Source organism: Dreissena polymorpha, chromosome 7, assembly GCF_020536995.1.
Source record: "Dreissena polymorpha isolate Duluth1 chromosome 7, UMN_Dpol_1.0, whole genome shotgun sequence".
Taxonomy (NCBI): domain Eukaryota; kingdom Metazoa; phylum Mollusca; class Bivalvia; order Myida; family Dreissenidae; genus Dreissena; species Dreissena polymorpha.
The window spans coordinates 105556160-105578554 of NC_068361.1; the positions used below are offsets into that span (position 1 = coordinate 105556160).

Genomic DNA, 22395 nt, shown 5'->3' on the forward strand with positions numbered 1-22395 from the left:
TTATATGTATATAGCGTTTTAATATGCTCATGTCATATTTTACATTTGAAACATTTGTGTATAACAACGGAATAAGTCTCAAATGAGGTATTATATAACTTTGGAATGTAATGCGTTTTTCTTCGAATTATATTATCAAAAGACAACCGTAACATTTACGTTTGCATTTCGAACCCGAAGTAAAACGTATTTTATATAACAAATTATAGTTCTTGAATCAGACCTGTATATATTATCACAATAATAACAAATGCAACACGCACACAAACAACAGCAACAACAACAACAACAAACATTCAACACAGTTTATTCAATTTCTTTGAAACCTATTATAATCTTTAACATGAAACTGTTTGCACAGCAATAATATTATTTTATTTTAACAATGTAAATGGTACGAATATTGCATTGTTATTGAACGTGTCGTAATGTGAGCACAGACAAGAGATATGATGAGCGTACAAATGCTCATCATTGACATGATTGCAGCCTCCAATTGTACGCTGCCGCTGAGAGACGCAACGTGGTACTCGAGCACGCGCGGCACGTGGAAGGTCTATACTTTCTTTGGAGTGACGACGGTCGCTTACATCGAGGCGGACATTTCTCCTTACTCCAAAACCGCCAATCTTCCGTGTTTGTCAACGACCGGAACGCAATACATTTTCCGGTATGTTATATATATGTGGCTTATATTTATGTATGAGACTTTATGGGGTCAATATCAACGTATATGGTGTATTATATTTTTTCTAAACAAACTTTGACTTGAATGGGTATAATAAACTAAAAATTTACTCTGAATGTGTTATGTTTAGTTTCTTCAAAGACATTTGCTACTGTCCAAAACAGTCAAACGCGGAGAATTGCGTTTTTAGACATATTTGCATATATATGAAATTGAACTTAAATTTCAATACGTTCACCCAATATTTCCATGTCAACGAAGAAGTCTTGATTAAGCAGAAAATGCACTGTCGCTGACATTAAAAATATTCAATTGCATATATTCATACATATATTCAACATTTGCTTTTCTTGTTATATCTACAAACATATCTATACGAAATACTATGTTTATATCAATTAATAGATTTTCAGATCACAATTTGTGATCTTCTTCGGAGTGTATATCGGCATATTTATATGTCTCGACATCCATTCAGTAACATTAGACAGTTACATTTACCTTGTCGCAACTAGTAAGGACACATCGATTACAACAATATTAGTTCCACTACATTAAGGATAACAATTATAATGTTGATAATGATGATACAAATTATTATGACGACAACGATTTCAATGGTGATGATGATTATGATTAATAAAAAGAAGAAAACAAAGAGTAAGAAGAAGACGAAGAAGAAGAAGAAGATGATGGTGATGTTGATGGGGGTGGTGGTTGTGTTGATGATGATGATGATGATGATGATGATGATGATGATGATGATGATGATGATGATGATGATGATGATGATGATGATGATGATGATGATGATGATGATGATGATGATGATGATGATGATGATGATGATGATGATGATGATGATGATGATGATGATGATGATGATGATGATGATGATGATGATGATGATGATGATGATGATGATAATGGTGATTATGATGATGATGATGATGATGATGATGATGATGATGATGATGTCCGTTCACAGAGACGAATGATGCAACGGGAGAACAGTTCACCAGCAACCAGTCCTTCTCGTGCTCGAAACTCGGATATGCAACGGCGGTAAACACACATGTGCTTATGAGGCATTTCACAGAAATGTTGAAATTTTGAAAATTCAACATATGTAGCCATTTAATATGTCTGTACAATAAGACATGTAGTTAAGAGTTTTATACTGTTATTTTATGTGTGAATTATGCATATTTTAATTTAGCAAATTAGCGTTCCATTTGAACACATTACTCATATCAATTGCAAATTTTTATAATTAAACTATTGTTGATATGGTATATCATATGTTAATCAACGACTGTAAACGTGCAAGTTCAAAATGTCAAAGAGTTTTAATTTTTACAAGTTAGATTGTTAGTCGCTTAACATAAATTTATAGAAAATTTGTCGTTTCTCAACTTATACGTGTGGCTCTTTGCAGTGCACGAAAGTTGTTCACTACTTTCACGGTGGATGCAAACAGTCCGGGTAGAGTTGTTCTATGAATTTAATCACAAATAGAAACATCAATTTCTCGATTTCTCAAGATTGCTCGAGAAATTTTTCGACTATTTGGAAATAATTGCATTTTTCTGCGGTCTAAACCCTAGCGATTGAACGTTTTTACTGTAACCGGCGTCTCGTTATCCAGTTTCGGCATAGAGGTAAGACGAAAGCAGCGTCAATACACCTTTATAAATACATTGAAAAGACTATGGTAGTGTCATTGTGTACTTGAATATATCCGACGAGGTAAGTTATAAAATCGTTTGTGAGACGATCAAAATAGTAGGTTTAGTTGTTGAATGAAAAGCTAAAACATATTAAATCAACTCAATTGAACATTGTGTAATACTATATAAATATGTTTAATCTCGTATAGTACCTTCGCGCGAAATAGTCCTCAACAAGTGAATCAAAAAGAAAAGTAATACGACATTATATCGCTATATTAAAATTGTATCAGAATTCCAACTATTACACACTCAAATTGAACACAGAAAGTAAAATGCTTGTATTACATAAGCAAAATACCAAACAAATAGAAGGCTTCCATTTTCAACTTACAAAATATCTACCCTTACATCAACCCATTTAACTTCGCCGATATTGGTTATTTTAGTCTAGAAATAAATCTTCTTTAACTCACTTTTAACTAACTGGCAAATACAAGTCAAGCATAAACTTTCTAATGGTTTACTCACCCAACTGTGGTATGGATACACATCACCATGTTGATTTTGGTCTAGTGGTGTTTGCTTCTACATCGCTGTGTACATCGCCATTTTCCTATTCCATTTTAAAACAGAAGATGTTAGTAGGCAATGCTTTGTGGATGGACAATCGTTGATCAAATGACAAAAGGAACGACATATACATAAAACAAATTACTCTTTAAATTCTGCGCCAATGTCTGTTTAAATATAAAAGGACAATACACACACATTATAAGATTTATAACAAATTTTAAGGAAATGACAATGTTGTTAAACCGTAAATTGTTTAATAAAACAGCGTATTAAAAACCTCGCGTTATTCCAATATAATTAAGAAATAAACAATGCAAACTCATCGGTTTCATTATTGGCAAGTATGCCAAAACGTTCATTAACATTTACAACTAATAATCTATCCCAAAGTAAGCACATCAATAAGTCATATTTTAACGTTTTAAGCTGGAACGTAAACGGACTTGGTAAATTTAGAAATAACGTATACGTACAACAATATTTAAATAAATTTGATGTCATAGGATTAATTGAAACATGGAGTAATTTTAACTCCGAATTCGATAACTTTCTCGAGCAATATACACACTTTGATAATGTACGCTTAAGGCATTACAATGCTATACGCAATAGTGTAGGAGTCAGTGTTTTTATAAGAGACCACTTGATAACATCAGGTTTTGTAAAACGTATTTTTAATGATTTTAAAGATTGTATTGTACTTTTTATAAAATCAAGTATCTATGCTAATATGAAGGATTTAATAATGTACTTTGCGTACGTAGCACCAGAAGGCTCTAGAATTTACAGTACGTTATGTGAAAATAATGGTATCTTATTACTTGAAAGCAATTTATTACTGATAAAATAACATTATCCAAATTGTTACCTGTACCTTGCCGGTGATTTTAATGCAAGAACGAAAGATTTAAATGATTTTATTTTATAAGATAGTTTGAAATATTTATATAATTGCGAAGTTGATTATGATGAAGATTTGTTTGATCTCCCTAGGCAAAATAGAGATAGAGAAGTTAATATATATGGATTGTCTTTGATTAATATATGCTGTACTTATAATCTGCATATTGTAAATTGCAGATTTGTAGATGATTGTAATGGTAATGTTACATGTATTGCCAACGGAGGTCATAGTGTGGTAGACTATCATATCGTATCAAGTGAATTGTTTAAATGTATCGCACACTTTTGTGTACACAATTTTGATGACTCTGATCATTTCCCCTTGTACGCTCAGTTAAAGTTCCAAACTACCGAGAAATTGAAGGAGGAGCAAGTCGAGTTATACGACATAATGAGTTATGATCACTATATGTGGCGCAAAGATGGTAATGAAACGAAAATTTTACGCGTAATTTCGCGTCTTTGAATGAAAGATAATCTTTTAATTACTATCCGAACAAATGTCAGCGATGCAGTTTTTTAAATAATACACGTTTATAAGATGTCTGCCGAACATATGATTTTTAGGCACAATAACCCATTACGTAAAAAACAAGAGCCTTGGTTGGGCAGGCAATGTTTGTTAGCAAAACGAAAGAAATACTATCTTCTTAGACGCTTTCGTTCGGCTAATAATAACGTCGATTTTTTAAACTATATGGTCGCTAGATCATATTTTAAAAACAATTGCAAGGCAAAACTGTGCATGTATCAACGTAAAAAACGATTTTCACTTCTAAAATCAAGCAAGAATCCAAAATGTTCTGGAAACTAGTAAGAGGACACATAAAGCCGGAAACGGAAAGCAGTTCTGTCTCACCTGGAAAATGGCGAGATTATTTTTAATCTTTACTTTACAGTGATGACCAGATTCCTATCCATAATGTCCGCTTTGATAACAGTGACGATAATGATGTAAATAGCCCTTTTAATAGACCAATTAGAGATGAAGAAATAAGGATCAGTATATCTAAGCTGAAAACTGGTAAATCACACGGTAAGGATGGAATATGAGCGGAATTTTATAAAAACACACAACATATTATAACCCCGATCTTGAAAAGTCTTTTTGATCAAATTTTGGATACAGGTATATTTCCGGAATCGTGGTGCGAAAGTATTATAGTTCCAATATTTAAATCGGGCAGTAAGGAAGAACCGGCTAATTACAGAGGGATTTCAATGATTAATGTCATGTATAAAATTTTCTAAAGCATAATTACTGACCGTATAAATGAGTGGGAAGAGAAAAACACCATCATAGAAGAGTCACAAGTCGGGTTTAGATCTGGGTACTCGAATTTAGATAACCTCTTTTGTCTGCAGAGCATGATTCAAAAGTATACGCCGAAACCTGGTGGTCGTTTCTACGTACTTTACGTGGATTTCAAAAAGGCATTTGATTCATAAGTTCATTTCACGCTTTTTACCAGCTTATGTGCCACATGTATGAACGGCAAAATTCTAATTGTCTTGCAATCGATGTACGCAAATTTACGCGCACATATCAAAGTGTCGGGAAATATCATTACGCAACCACTTTGCTGTAACATCGGTACCAGGTAGGGTGATTTAATCTCACCGATAATATTTTCATTATATATTAATAATTTAGTAAGCTACGTAAGGGAACACTGTAAACATGGGATATTTATAACCAATGATATACCAGATTTTTATTGTTTGATGTACGCTTATCACGTAGCTAATTGCGCTAATTGCGCGGACACAGCATACAATCTTCAGTCACATTTAAACGCTGTTACAAAATTTTGCGAAGATACTTGTATGCAGATTAATCTGAATACACTCGAAATCATAGTCTTCCGTAATGGTGGTCCTTTACGCAATTATGAAGCGTGGTTTCTAAATGGTCAACAGGTTAAAGTTGTTTCAGTCTGTTATTCACTCCAAAGCTATCGTGGACAGCTGCTAAATCCAAGTTGGTGTCACAAGCGCGGTAAGTATTCTTCTCTATCAAACAATTTCAAGTTTCCTTTGGTTATTTTAACAATAGTGACATTTTTAAACTTTTTGACACTAGGATTGTGTCCATACTAACATTTGGGGCTGAAATATGGGGTTATGAATACTGTGATATAATCGAAAGATCAAAAATTGAATTTTGCAAATATTTCTTTGGTGTCGGCTCGACGGTTAATAACAGCATGGTCTTAGGGGAATGTGGTAGATTGTCACTTTGATGTGTGTATTATCTGAAATGCATAAAATACTGGTGTCATTTACTACAAATGCCTAGCAATAGATATCCAGTAATTTGTTACAGAATGCTGAAGTCATTTGACGATATTGGAAGGACAAATTGGACAACATTTGTGAAGGAACTCTTATTCAAATATGGTTTTGGTTTTGTTTAGGTTTCCCAGGACGTAGGTGATATGAATATATTTTTACAATGTTTTAAACAGCCTATACAAGACTGTAAAACCCAAGACTGGCACAATGAGATTAATGCATCTCCGCGCGGCGACACTTACAAACAGTTTAAGTCACTTTTAACTTCGGATAAATATTTTACTATAGATGTATCATTTAAGTCACGTCGCGCATTTGCTCGTTTTAGGTGTTCTAATAATAAATTGAACATTGAACTTGGCAGGCATTTTAACGTACAGCTCGAACATGCTAATTTTGTTTAACAAGATTTGACGTACATGTATTGGAGAACGAATTTCATGCGTTCTTTGAGTGCCCCCAGTACACTGATATACGAACAAGTTATTTGTATAATTGGTATAACGGCCTAAGAAACGAGACGTCATTTAATATCTTAATGAGCAGCACTGATATTTCTGTTATAAAACAACATTCTATGTTACGAAATTAATGAATGTCATTGGGAATATAAATTAACCTTGATTACAAACTTTGTTATGTAATACTTTTTGTTATATAATAGTTTCTTCTTATGTCACAAAATGCAGAAAAATAATATTTGTGAGTCTATCATATATGAATGATGAGCTATATACGTGTGTGCACTGGTAACACAGATTTTGTATCATTCTGAAAAGGTGTATTTGTTAAAACACCAGTTTAAAACAACCATTTTTACAAGGTGGCATTTATTCATTATGAAATTGTTAATGAATGCTGTATTTTGATGTCCATTAACTGATTCCGGGGGCTTGAAAAAACAATGACTTCATGCAAGAAGTGGACGAAGAGGACCAAGGTTCGAGGGCAACAGCGGCGAAGGAGCAGCGGGCATAAAACAAGCATTACTTTGGGCGCGATGCGGGAAGTGTGCCATGGCAGATGCATGTCATCGACGTATAGACTGGTTATATTATATTAAACTTGTCTTTAAATTGTGTAACTATTTGTTTTTAACAAGTGTATATTAAATGATGATGAGTTTGAACAATGGTTTGTTAATTATGCGAAAAAAAATCTTTAGGATCTACGTAGATTCAATTCCCGAAATCTAAAGTTCTAGATGTTATGGCAAGCGTTGGCATGCATACCCGGTAATCATTTTAAGGATCTCAAGGCGTGCTTAAACGTTTTAAACAAACAGCTGGCAATATTTAAACCAAATTATTGTGTTAATTACTCTAGATACGATGAACCATAAAACCATAACAACTCACTATTTTAAAGTTTAAGAGCATAATATAATAATGCAAAAGTTGTATTGATAGAACTTTTACAGTCGTACTTGTATTCTGAAAATATTTAAGAGTATTTAATGAAGAAAACCTTAATATGCTAGTATATCATTAGAAACATTACATAAAAATTAATAAAACAGATATAATAATTATTACATAACCAATTTGTAGTCATGTCTGTGATTAACCTTTCCTTATATTTAAACTCTTTTTGCAAAGATTTTATCGAATCAATACATAGATCTAATACATTTTCAATATTATTGGCAGCAAAGTATTAAACATCACTCAAAGGAAATAAACTCTCTGGTCTGTCTTACTTATTGTTGCCAGTAGATTCCCAATCAACTGTATATTGCTGTATTTGGTCACCTGCGCTGGCACTATGGTTGTAATCCTTGTGGTACAGGTCATAAAATAGAGTGTTGCCTTCAAAGAACTCGACAATTTCTTCAGCATGCTCAGGATTTATATGTGGCTGCGATTTCTCTTCTTTCTCTTGGTCATTATGTCCATCATCGGGCTGATCCAGATGATCTATTGTTTAAGGACGTGGCATTATCCTTTCTCTTTGGCATCTTGACTTAAAATGGAAGCTGGAAGTGTTTGCTTGGAATCTACCCACGTGATCTGTCATCGTGCATTAACCGGAATCCTTCGGTTAAATGACGAGTTCCGTCCGGCGTCCGTCAGTCATCGTGCGGAGGCCCTCCGGCAATCAGACGATCGCGTATGTCCGTGGGAAATGCATTGATTTTGCCGATACACGTACAAAGAATCCGATGTCCGGCGATCGCCGGGCGTTAACTGTGCGTTGATCGTACTTTATTTTTAGATCTCAATTCGATTCCTTCCCGGGCCACACGTCTGGTAAATTTTTTATTAAGACTTAAAATTAACCCGGACGTCGCCCGATGCTACAAAATGACCCGGTGTCCGTGCGATCATCGGCCGGGCGCCAGACCGATGAGCGAAACAAAAAACATCATCCGCTGATCGGACGGTGATCGGTCTTTATTTGTTTCTTAGGTATTAGTTACGTCGTGGCAGCAGGCAAGCTCTTGTAGTTTGGCGACATATTTTGCATTCAGTGATTAAATAAAAAATAAACGTTGTATTGTATTAATAACCTACGACAATTATTCGTATACGGTATACATTGATTTCAAATGTATTTCATTAATGTATACATTGCAATTTTAGAACAAATGTATCAGGATGTTGTCGAGGCATAGAGTTAAATCGTATAAAAGTCTTAACTGCATTTGAGCTTTAACCCAAAATAGAGGTCAGCTATGTACATGATGTAGCAGTGTAAATGCTAGTTGACATGTAGAGTAAAGGTTTACTGTGTGTTGTAGCCACCTATAGTTTCATATTATAATATCATTTAGCTGTAGGATAAAATAATTTTCGTATTGCAGGCTCGGAGGCCACGGTGGCCACCACGTGCCCGGATGTGATACTCGGAAACTACCGTATTGATTACGAGATTACCGTGACGTCATCGTCAACAGCACACCAGACTCGTGCTCAAACAAGACTTTAATGGATTTTGACAACAGGTAAGTGCACTTTATTCCTCGGTGTTGATAAGGCAAGATGCAATTATATTAGATTGTTAAACATTATTCGATCTGTGTTTCCTTAAGTGAAGGTATGTGTAAAACATACGGGGACGTTGTCGGATTTCCACTTTTGGCTAACGACATAGAACACTTTTTGAGTAATAACAATGAAAACATGATAACAACTATCAATTGATTTATTATTGTTTGCAGATAATGCTGAATTTGTTAGAACAAAAAGAAGTCATATATAAACAGGGTGGACATAATTCTCAGAACATGCTTTTTTTATAATAATGATCAAATAGAAATGGTTCAATCATTTAACTATATCGGCATTGCACTATCAATTGGTGGGTCATTTATACAAAGTACTCAAACTTTATAAGATAAAGGCTAAAATGCTATGAGTCGCTTTTTTTCAATCATCAAAGACATTCATGTTCTTGTTAAACTTATATTGTATTTGTTTGATTCGTATGTTACTTTAATATTGTGTTATGCGTTTGAGTTTTTGGTGTTTTCAAATGCTAAGGATATTGAATACTTTTACGAAAGGTTTTTTAAACGAATACATGTACTTGGTGTCAAAATAAGTACCCCTAATTCAGCAGTATACGGGGAACTAGGGCGTTACCCGTTATATATAAATCGATATGTTCGAATTATAAAATATTTTATAAAACCATTTAGTGTTAAACAAACTAATTATATATTACATAGTACACTATTTTATATGAGAAACGGTGCTGAAAATATAATTCGATATAACAACTGGATAACCAAAGTACGGGACTTGCTCTAAAAAAAAATGGTTTTTAGATGTTTGGGTGTATCCAAAGTAAGTGAATTGAAATGTATTTTTTACTATAATTTAAACTAGACTTATTGATATGTACTTAGCTTTGTATTTAAATGTAAACCGTTCATTAACTTTATACAAAGAATTGAAACATCGATGTGAATTATCTGATGACCTTTGCATAATCCAAACTTACAACTTAAGAGAAAAGACCAAAATTAAGACTCTCGTCCGATATGTTCAAAATTGAATCATTGAGACATGTAAATATTCTTAAAACGAACGTAAATATAGTATATGTATCTCATATGATATCGAAGACGAGCATCATTTTGTAATGATATGTCCTCTTTATACCGATATTTTAAAAATGTATATTGAACAATAATATTATAACTGACCTAGTATTCATAAATTAACCAATACTTACACTAATAGTCTAACTTAACTCGCACAATAATATAAAAATGCTGTTAAAATTGGAACTGAGTCAATAAATGCAAACGTGGAGTAATATAATTGCCTAAGTGCATTTTTAACATATTGTTATATACTATCTTGGTCATTTTCGCATTTCGATGCATATGCTATGCTCATATGGTGTCAGTTTTGTATATATATCGATAAACTGGACTTGTTTAAGTTATATGAATAAACTGTCTGGTCTGTTCTCTTATATAATCATATAAATTATGTTCCTCTGTAGTATTAAATATATATCCTGTATATAGTTATACTATGTTGCAGTATACTGTAGTATAGTTCCGGCAGTTTGAATGTAAAAGTATGTGTAATAACATCATAAATACAATTACATTTACATAATAGTTTGGAAACTAATATCATGGAAACATGATAATAATGTATTGCTGAATGCAATTACAATTCCTTCTAATGACCCATATTAAAACAAAATTATCTAAATAATATATATATATATATATATATATATATATATATATATATATATATATATATATATATATATATATATATATATATATATATATATATATATATATATATATATGTATATACATTTCCAATGCATTTCGATTCCAAACAGCTGGATCTCAGATGAGTTGCGTGTATTCTGTGACTTCTAGTGGAGAAACGTATATCTGCATACGGTCAACTTCGACGCCTCCGTGGACCGCAGGGCAACGTTCCGATTCGCTTGTTGGGTAAGGTGACCACACATAGAATGCATTTGTTAAGATTAATTTTTAAATTCTTTTACATGGAATCATACATATGATTACATATTGCATGCATGCCTGAGCACCCTATTTATTGATATTCTACTGCCCGAGATGCAAATTTGAATATACAGTTGACCTTTACACGTTTGAACGAACGAAATCCATAAACATATTTCCGTTTTCACATTTTAAATCATACTATTGCTTTTAAGTTTGGACTATTGAAAAAGGTTTGAAATGTGTCCTTAGTTTCTATATACTACGTTAAGGTACATTTGGTCTGTAAAACACTATGATATGTATTCATCTTCCATTTGCCATGACCGTCCATAGACGTAAACGCCAAGAAATCGTTATTGATTACATTTAAATAATTTGTTGTGACATAGTTACACAAAGACGAAAAAGGACGTACAGATATTGCCTTCTGTATGCTATGAAGGAGATGAAATGAGCATACATCTTATATGTCTCAAGTGTAAAAAATGACAGACACATTAAATTGAAAGGAGTCTAAACTAGCTTGTCCCTAAATCAATAGGGAGGTCAAACTGGCTTGTATTTTTATTTGAAGAGTCCTAAATTACTGGTCCCTTTATTAAGAGGGATGGATCTATGATAAACGCATGTACACATTTTACTGAACAAAACTAGTATAATTGATTATTTGACAAGTAAACTAATCAAAATGTAGTGAATTCGAATTAGTAAATAAAGAAAATGTTATACATTATATATCGTATTTTCAGTGTATATTATAACACATCTAGTATAATGTGAATTATATTATATTATTAACATTAACTGTTTTTATATAAAATACAGTATATTGAATATATGATAAACATTCATTTTACTATTAAATCATGTAGCGTATTTGAATTCATGATAAACGCAGTACTTGACCATACAACTTCAAGTATTTTGAATAAACAAAGTATATTTAATATATGATAAACATACATTTTGTTCATAAAACGTAACGTTTACTTGAATTTACAATATGCAAACTATTATCCAATACAACTTTAAGTTTTTTCACTACAAATAGTTATACGAATATATATAACGTATTTGTATTGTTTTCTCCTCAAGGTGATAGCCTTCACGACGAACGGCATACAGGGAACGGCATACCCTCTCGAATGCCTCAGCGGCCAAACGTCCACTGCCGTTGACCTGGGCGGACAGAAATATAAGTTTTCACCTTATTATACATGCGGTTAGTATGCATAGATTATTGTAGTATTCTTAACGTATTCAGGATACCCGTTAAATAGAGAAGAAAAAACGAATCATAGCAATGTTAATAAGATTTTAAAGTTATTGAAAACTATGTTGTTATATTTTTTCAACTAATGATTTTTTATTCTACGCAAATGTGCTATGTCCAGTAGAGCCGGCCATTAAATAAAACCAAAGTAAAACCTAAACGAGTATAAGGAATTTGTGCTAAAATATAACAATAACTTTAATATGGCTAAATAAAAATACACCTTTTTTCATATGGGTCTTTATGTTGACCTTGACATTTACTTCACCGTGCATGTAAATAACTGGATGTTAAAACGCACTCATTTCGCTAAATTACCTCTTTTATTTCAGCGCCGATCTCGACGGATTTCGGCGTATCTGGCTGGAAAATAGCGATTATCGTTCTGGGCATCTCGCTCGTCATTATAATCATCGCCTTTGTTGCTTTCGTCATTGAACAAGAGAGACCATGTAGTCTTAAATCAAATGTAGTAGAGATAGATAACAGTTGAAACACATGTTGGTTCAAATGCTATGTGAATACTTTTATTAATAGTTGACTGGTAGAAATGAGAAACACTTTGCAAATTAACGACTTCATTTCTTGCGAAACGTTTCGAAAAGGCATAAGCCATTCTCGGCGATTCACGGAGCAATTTCCGGAGCTTTAACTCGTGATCTGTAAAAACGCTTCACGCTCTATAACATGCATATGGATAGATAAGTATATTGTTATATTATAAGTATATTATTGTATAACTAACATAAGAAGACGATTCATTACTCTAGTTGTTGAAGACACTATTTTTGTTTTATTAAAAGCTTTGTTTCAAATATGGGTCAAGCTGTCATGACTTTACCATTGCCACACGAATATAATCAATTTTAAACTCAAAAGTCCACATTTGGTATTTTATGTTATTATATGCTCATACGTGGATGTTCTTGTATTTGTTCACTATAATGTTGTTGACGGTTTATTAGGAATAATGATAAGTGAGCGTCTATGAATGCCTAAATAATAGTTTACGTATTTATTGGTTAAGTATCAGACTAATGTACTGTGTTTAACTTATATATATTTGTAGTAAATTTTTATCAACGAGCTTAAATAATTTTTAACCCATTTTCAACGTTTATTATGTATGGGTCCATTAGAAATAATTATATAGATATATCAGAGCAGTGCTCCACTACATTAAGGTCAACAATTATTACTTTTATGATGAAGAAAGTAATTCTTATTGTTATAATGTAGCTTTTACTTATAAATGTTTTTTTTAATGTTAACAATGATATTAAAGTAGCTTACAATTGTTATAATATTTACATTGTTAATGACTCTTCTTATGTAGCGCAAAATTATATTTGTTATTATATGCACACAAAAATAATATGTTTAGCTTGCAGCCTACTTTTCCGTACTTCTGACCATGGCGTTTATAAACATCAGTATGACACAACGCTCTGCATACGAGGACAAGTGCGAGAAAGTTAAGGTACTGTCTGATATTGTGCATGACATAAACTTGAATTGAACTAGATTGAAAACAATGTTACATGACTTTCATTAGAAAGGCGAGAGTCATTTTGAACATGAACGCAAACACGAAGAATTGGTATCTGACTTAGAAAGTCAAGCGTTGTCATCACTACAATCTATAAAACAGAAACTCTAAGCCATATTTGACCGAAATGAGAATGATGCCGCAATTACTGATAAGAAGACAATGATAGGAAAACATTTTTTTAAACAACGAAAAGTAACGTCAGTTTTAAATTGACATCAAGCAGCAGTCAACTTATATTGAATACGTTGAGCAATTTGGAACAAACGAACACGTTGTGTTCCTGCTGCGCAAGCTTAAGATGGATGCATTATTTTCTCTGAAATCAACCGCAGGTAAATTTGAGAAAAATAAAGGCAAGTTTAGCTTTTAATGTGTTGAGGATACCTCTTTTGATTGTTTACTGATAGAAATTGAGAATTATTTGCAAATAGAAGACTTAACTTGTCATGTAAGCGACGCAGGCTCTGATAGCGAAAACAGTCTTCAAATACCATATACGTGGCGAATTACAGAGCTTCAATGTACTAAAGACTACGTACTACGGAACACCGTTAGTGCCATCGTTGCTACACATTAAAATCTAGAGGGCGGCAATGCGAAAGTGCGCTTGTACTTCAATCTTAAAAATAACACCCACAATGCAAAATAATTATCTATCAATTTAGTAAATAGGGCAAACAATATTTATAATTAAAAACAGTTATATGCGGATCTGTTTTTTTCAAATCATCGTATGCATAATATTATGGTAGTCCATGAAATCCGTCGATTCTTCCATAATATATGCAAACATTGCATTTATTTGGTACAAAACCGTTGTCTGTTTAAAGTTTAATAAACAATATGTAAATACAAAATATGATAGGAAAAAAAACTAGTTGTTTCATACGGAATCTGACATCTGCCGAAGCTTAAAATAAAATATTTATCATGTCCGCTGTGTCGCCCCGGACATGTTGTACAAACCGTAGATTCGTACATGAATCATGCACTGGCCGCTGAGATAACAAACTCATTCGTCCTCAAAATTACATGTTTTAAGAGCGAATGAAACCATCATTTAAGCATTAATCCGGAAGCGAGCACAGAACACTTAAATAGATAACGATACCGTATAAGATGCATGAGACGAAGTGCGTCGGCATTGCAATAAGGGTCAAGGTCATGTCAAATAAGAAGCGGATGATCATGAATGTGTTACGTGTGGGCAGCATTGGTGTAGCAATTAACACACACTTGACTCAAGACCGGCTGTATGCGTAAATAACACAACTTTAAAATAGTCAGTTATAATAATATTATAAAGTAAATAATCAATTGGTAGTTGATTACATTTAGACTTATTCAGTTTGTGGATAGCAATGATATTAAATCAATTCTAATACCAGATCCTTCACAGCTGATTCCTTACACCTCACACTTCCTCGGGGTCTTGAAAAATAACTTCCCTACCTGTAGAATATCAAATTATTGGTTATTTATCTACATAACACTTTTTATATAATAATAATTATCAATTAAATTTGTGCTTAAACATTAAAAAAAGTCAACCTTAAATTTGTTTTGTTTGTCAGCTTCTGCCACATCAAGTTCAGACTTTTCAATAAACGCAGTATCTGATGTTTTTTTGACAGCTTCAACATCAATATCAGACTCATCATGGTTTGACTCAAGGTCACTTTCATAATCATCTACCACATCAAACAAATCTTGAGTAGCGGGGTGAGAAGTTTCAAAATTAAGTTCATTTAGAAAAAATCTACATTCAATAAATAATTTAAATTTAAAAACGAAGTGTCCTGATCTTGTGAAATTTCACATGGAATAGTGTTGTTGTTAATAAATTGAGATATGATATTTTTAGTCAAATTTAAATCTACCACCATTTCATGTAAACATTTCAGTTGCTATCGTACAGTTTACTTCCGGGTCAAACTTGCGAGTCGCGAAAATTAATCACAAAGCCAAAATACACATATATCTTTCACTTACCTATTTTAAGCATGTGGAAATATCATTTCCGAACCTTCTTCGATTGAAGACATCCAACAGTACACGATGTCATTTTGATTTACAGCGTTTAATAGCCATTGAAAATGAACACTACGAGACAGGTTGTGCTACCTGTGAACTGCTCAAACGAAACATTGTCATTCAAGGGGAATAATTTGAATTAAATAAACGGATTACAAACCACCAATTGTGCCAGTGTTTAAAGGACATATTAATGCTATATTGTGGAAATTGTCAAAGCATGTCATAAATTATGAGCCGAGAAATTGTATAAAAAAGACGAAATATCCAGCGCATTTTCGTACAAGATTTTTATCTCGCGATTTCCCGGCATAAACGTCAGCGTACACAAGACTGATTTTCGCTGACGACGTCACATATATTGAGGGTGTTATTTTGTGAATACATGCGCACATTGAACTTTTATAATGACAATAGCTGTGTCTTCTAATAATTTTGAATGATTTGTTCAGAACATGATAATTTTGACTTTGTAGTTTTGTCATGGCAGAAGGATTTAAATTGATTGCTTGTCTATGATTCATATCCTTCTGTTTATGGAGGAAATAAGGTTTTTTATATTTCTATTTCAATATTCAATATGTGTAGTGAGTCGTTTTACTTAGATATCATATAAGCATACCATAAGTTCTTTAGGGATTAACAAAAAAAACAGTGTATTCATAAATCGTTTAGCTCGTTTAATTCCAAATCCTCGCGATCACTATTTTTAAATGCTGTTAAATTGAACGTTGTCTAATAATTACAAATATGTTTATGCTTAGGCTTGCTTTAATTATGTACGTGTGTTATGAGAATTATTTGCACAAAACGTTAACATACCAGAGTATCCTATGTTTAAATTAGGGTTTTCTTGCTTAAATATGTCTTAATATTTTGTAAATCAACTGTCGATAAAAAGACATTACTTAAACAATACCACCGAATTTAAAAAAAAGAAAAGAAACGTTGTATATATCCTAAGATGATTGGATTTCTGAATATAAGAATATGTTAACATGTATATTTACTACAATGGCCGTCACAACATTTGCTTGACGTTCAAATCGGTTATACTATAATTTATGGGGAATGCATAAGCTTTTTCATTTTGTTCGTTCGACGACCATTGTGATTTTATTGATTACATACATAATTGAAAACAACGATCAGACTCCTGCGACAACTCAGACAGTAATTAAGCTAGATGTATAAAACTTGTTATGTGGATAGAGGGCCATATGGATATTTTGCTAATGATTTAAGGGTATTTTTGTCAGACGAAAATTGTAGTTGCTATTATTACAAACATATTTAAAAACCACAAAATCTGGATGATGTGATATCTCTTAAAGAACTAAGGACTTATGCACGTGTGTTGACAAGAATATATGTATCCTGTGATTACTCAAAAAGTACTTAAGCTAGGTTAATCAAATGTAATATGTGAACAAAAGGCCGTATGGGGAATATACATGTTGTTTCAGTTTTTTCGTCTCTCCTAAATTTTAGTTGTTATGATTACAGAAATCATCGACAACCCAAACCATGTCCTACCGTTACTTAAAGTACTAAGGCTAGGTTGATGACATATGAAGATCTTGTTCTTACACCGACAACATTAACCCTGTAGGGGACTTCTGTTTGTTGCCGTATGGGCGTTAGGGGTTCTTTCGACCAACACGTTGAAGTTTCTAAATATATTATATTTACGATTTAACATCATAAATATACATGTTAACCGCATGAATCATATGCAAGGAATCGGCATTTCTTATAATAAGTAGCAATTTCAATTATATTTCAAATCATGTGTTCCGACGGTAAAAGACAAACGGAATTAATACAACAAATACAATTATTATAAGAAAATAAATACAATAATACAACCGACATACATCAATAGAAAAGATGTATCAAATGCATATTTACCTAAATATATTATATTTACGATTGAACATCATAAATATACATGTTAACAGCATGAATCATATGCAAGGAATGACATTTGAAATAGACATTAATGCACTCGGATGCGGTTGAGTGAATAAATTCATGCGTGACAAGCCAATTAACGTATAAAAGTGTTAGTAAAACGAGTTCAACTTTCTACTCGGTCTCTACATACTGGAAACTAATCAAATACTACAAAAGAACGCTACTTATTCTATTTACTTTTAAAATCTACTCTGTCCAAACATTGAACAATTCGAGCAAAGTTTCCTTTAAAAAAATAATCTACTTCCAAGCCTGTTCAATATCATTCAGAATAAATATATTTATGAAATAAATATATTTAAAACAACGACAATCTATTTACGTCTATAACACATTTCCCCTCTGTAAGAAAATGTCGCCCTCGACATTATAAAAATTCAAACACCGCTTGTTCAGCGAGGTTTGATTAATCTCGTGATAAAAATATCTATGAAAGCATGATTGTGAAAAAATAATGACAAGCAGCAATATAATTGGTTTCGTTTGCAACTGTTTATTTTTAATTTAAAAGCAACGACAATTTTCACAAACAAACACATAATACAATAATTTGTATTTTAATACTCAGAAGTGAATGTTAACAGCTTCGTATCTTTTCAATACAAATCCACAAATGTTTAAACTTATCGGTGGCACTGTACTTAATCATTATTGCAAATACATAACAACAACGATCACAATTTATACTCCCCGGATGTAAAACACGCCGACGGGTTAGGCGTTGTCTGCGGCGAAGTGGTATCTCCTTCCGTTTGGAGCGTCGTGTAATTGTTTCCGACTGCTAGCTGTCTGAATTCGTGTTCTTTGCGCGTTCATCCACGTCCGTGGAGGACTCGTCGGAAACCTCGCCGAAACACGATGCACTTCCTGTATCGGTAAGAAGGAACACGGCAGCCGATGATTCCGGTGGACGGTTTTAATGCACACATCGCCGTTTTCCTTTTGAATGCGAAATACGGGAAAACTTAAATTAGGCTGATGTCAGATAACTTAAACATCAGAAGACCATATATTACTCAGTTTGTTTTTTCCCTTTATTCCGTTATTCCGAAGTAGACACCTGTCACGCGGAAGTAATTTCGCCTCCTGTACCCTGATGTCGTAGCGTTGTTTAGCATTATTAGCCTTTTCTACAACGCATCGGTTGGCGTTTCTGTATGCTTGGCTAAATGTAGCTCAAGTTGTCGCATCTATTCTGATGGCGGGGTGCCACCAACACGTTGACCTAGAATGCCCAGTAAAGCGTCAATGGCGAACCGTGGTGTCCTGCCAAACATAAGGTGGTACGGAGAGTATCCCGTAACCTCACATTTGGTTACATAATATGCATATACCAAGGCCGAAATTGCTGATTTCCAGACGGACTTTAGCTCTGACTAGATAGTGTGCGCAACATTTTGATGAGAGTTTGATTGAAACGCTCACATTGGCCATTTTATTGGGGATGATATGGTACGCGTGCTTTTAACACCAGCAATCTTACATAGTCTCTGGATTACTTTAAATAGAAAGTTATGTCCACGGTCACTGTGTAGTTTTTCGAGGAACCTATAGTGCACGAAGAAATTTTCAAATAACACTTTTGCGTTGGTCCGAGCAGTCTGGTTTTTCGTCGGAAAGGCTTGAGCGTACCGCGTAAAACGGTCAGTAATTACAAGTACGTTCTCGTAGCCGCCTTTCAGTGACAAGTAGTCAATGCATAAGATTTCCATCGGATAGCTTGATTCAATATTGACAAGCCCTGTTGATATGGTCGAAGGGCTTGTACTTCGAAGGCATCTCCCGCACCTGCTAACCCACAAAGCAACTTCTGTCGCCATTCCTGGCAAATAAAAGCGTTTTTTAAACAGAGGCAGAGTTCTATCACGTCCCTGGTGACCTAAGTCATCGTGTAACGCACGGAACATTTCTTGGCGAGCTGACTCTGATCAAACAATCTGATAACTGCGATCTTCTTCTGATGTAGTGTCGCCGGGTGGTGAAGAGTGTGCAGCCAGTCCGGAACTCGAACCCGGGACACCTCGCTTACAGGGCGAGTGCTCTCCCTAATGAGCCAACCGGGCCGCCACACATCTTTCCACCAATTTCGCTTTAGTTCGGTACCGTGACATTCTCCACTGCCAAGTTGGAATTCGTCGTCAAATTCGAGTCACAGGGAACAGTGAAATACTGATCCCGACAAAACCACGGGCAGGTTCTATGGAGAACTGCAAGCGTCACGGTCCCCGTTTGGCGCCATTGTCGCCGGGTGATTAAAAGTGTGCAGCCAGTACGGGACTCAAACCTGGGACACCTCGCTTACAGGGCTAGTGCTCTCCCTACTGAGCTAACCGGGCCGCCACACATCCTTCCACCCACCCCTCTTAAGTTCGGTACCGTGACATAGTGCGATGGTATAAAACACCATTGCATACATGTATCTGTTTAAAATGCCGTAATTTTTTTTTCACTGCTTCCGGCTGACATTTATAGTCAACCATGTCGGAAAAACGTCCGCCTTCTACGAAAGATTTAACGCGGGAAACATCATCCGCATTTTGACCGTGTGCCCAGTCATGCGTGCTTAGTGTCTGGCACTTTGTTTGATCGTGTCGTGTGTCTGTGAACTTCTCGTCAATCGGTGTATCGTCAACAACATGCGAGAACAGCGCGTATGACATTATTTCCCACCGGAACGGTATCGACATGCGATTGTCTTGACAACACATCGGCGTCAATATTTGATTTTCCACTTCTGTATTTTATACAGAAATCGTAATTTGATAGTGCCGCTTCTCATCGGAGACCACACGCATCCAGTTTTGCGGTAGTTTCAAAATACGCATATGCAACAACCCGTTTTGTATTGTCGTCCTGCATCTGGTACAAGACGGCTCCGAGACCATTCAAAGATGTGTCCGTGTGCAATAAGAACGGCTTATTGTAATTGGTTAAGGCCAAAACAGGCGCCGTACATAATTTGTCTATGAGCGTTTCAAACGCTTTTATTGTTGTTGACCCCAAACAAATAGACGTTTTTTCGATTTGTTTTCGTACCCAGCCAACAGGTCGTTTAATGGTCGAGCTATTGTAGCAAAAGTTTCCACAAATTTGCGATAATAGCTCGCAAAGCCTAAAAACTTCTCACTTCTTTGATGGTGGTTGGCACTTTCCAGTGGCGGATGGCTTCCGTTTTGGATGGATCAGTTTTGATCCCTTCTTCGCTCACCACGTGACCAACATAGCTAACTTCCTTTTTCAGAAAGTCACATTTGGATGCCTCTAGTTTAAAGTTATGTTCTCTTAACCGTTCTAAACAGGCTCTGAGACGCAATATGTGGGACCGGAAGTCGACGGAGAATATGATGACGTCATCGAGGTATATGAGGCATTCTCACCCATGCATGCATCCACAAGCCTCTGAAACGTAGCGGGGTAATTACAGCTCCTAAACGGCATCCGGTTGCATTCGTAGAAACCTAGGTTTCCCACCTGAAACACCGTTTTCTCCTTATCCTGGTCCTCGATTTCTACTTGCCAATATCCGGCTTTTAAGTCAAGTTAACTGAAATACCGGGAACAAGCTAACAGGTGTAAGATATATTCGATCCTTGGAAGAGCGTATGCGTCTTTATTTGTCCGGCTGTTTAGTTTCCTGAAATCGAGACAAAATCGTATCGACCCGTCTTTCTTTCGCACTGCGACGACATTCGATGAAAATGGGCTGTTCGACGGGCGTATGGCTCCCATGTCTAGCATTTCCTGTACATGTTCTTACCTCACTGACTAGGCCTGGAGGCACTCTACGGTATGGTTCCTTAAACGGTTCGGGATTGTCAATATGTATTTTATGTTTGACTATTTCGGTTCTTCCTAAATCTAGTGGCCCTTTTGAAAATACATCTTGAAATTCAAAAAATAAATCTTTCAAGGGTTCTCGCATTTCAGGTTCTAAATGGCTTTAATCTAGTTTCAGTTCATTGATTAGATCATCTTTTTCTTTCTGTGATGGTTCAGTTTAACTTGTTATTTCTGTCTTGCACCCTGAATGCGGTTACCAGTTGAGCAGCACTTTCGCCTCTTGTAGTTCGCATAGGACTAATTTTGGCTCTATTTGAATTGACTTGGCTAAAATACGGACATGCACTCTGGCTGTCGTACCAACACTTCCCAGACTTACTACCCGTGGGCAGACGCCTAACCCTTTGCAACCAGATTCAGACGGTTAGGTGATAGCAATACATTCGTTGTCCGATTTCCGTACCATTCCTGATAATGTCAATGTCTGATAAGGTTGAATCTCAATTCGTCGATACAGCATTGCCTAAAGGCGAGCTTAACGACACGGCGGATATCACAGATTTCCAAGCGGGAGACATATCTTCGCACTCCAACGCTTTTAAGAAGCGAAAAACAGTGGGTCCTACTATCATTGGTACCGCCAAATTAAAATCGGTATCGCTCAGGACAAGAACTGGAACATGAAATATTTGCTCA

At 34.8% G+C, this 22395-nt stretch overlaps 2 protein-coding genes across 2 annotated transcripts in view; both read left to right on the top strand.

Annotated features, from left to right (window-relative positions):
* LOC127840009 (uncharacterized) overlaps window positions 1–9060 on the top strand; it is a 54339-nt gene extending 45279 nt beyond the window's left edge. Inside the window, exons 4-5 of the mRNA XM_052368398.1 lie at window positions 490–636; window positions 8936–9060. Of these exons, the coding sequence (XP_052224358.1) occupies window positions 490–636; window positions 8936–9060 (272 nt within the window). The remainder of the gene's footprint in view (window positions 1–489; window positions 637–8935) is intronic.
* LOC127837254 (long-chain fatty acid transport protein 4-like) overlaps window positions 1–22395 on the top strand; it is a 456835-nt gene that overhangs the window by 150879 nt on the left and 283561 nt on the right. The window lies entirely within an intron of this gene.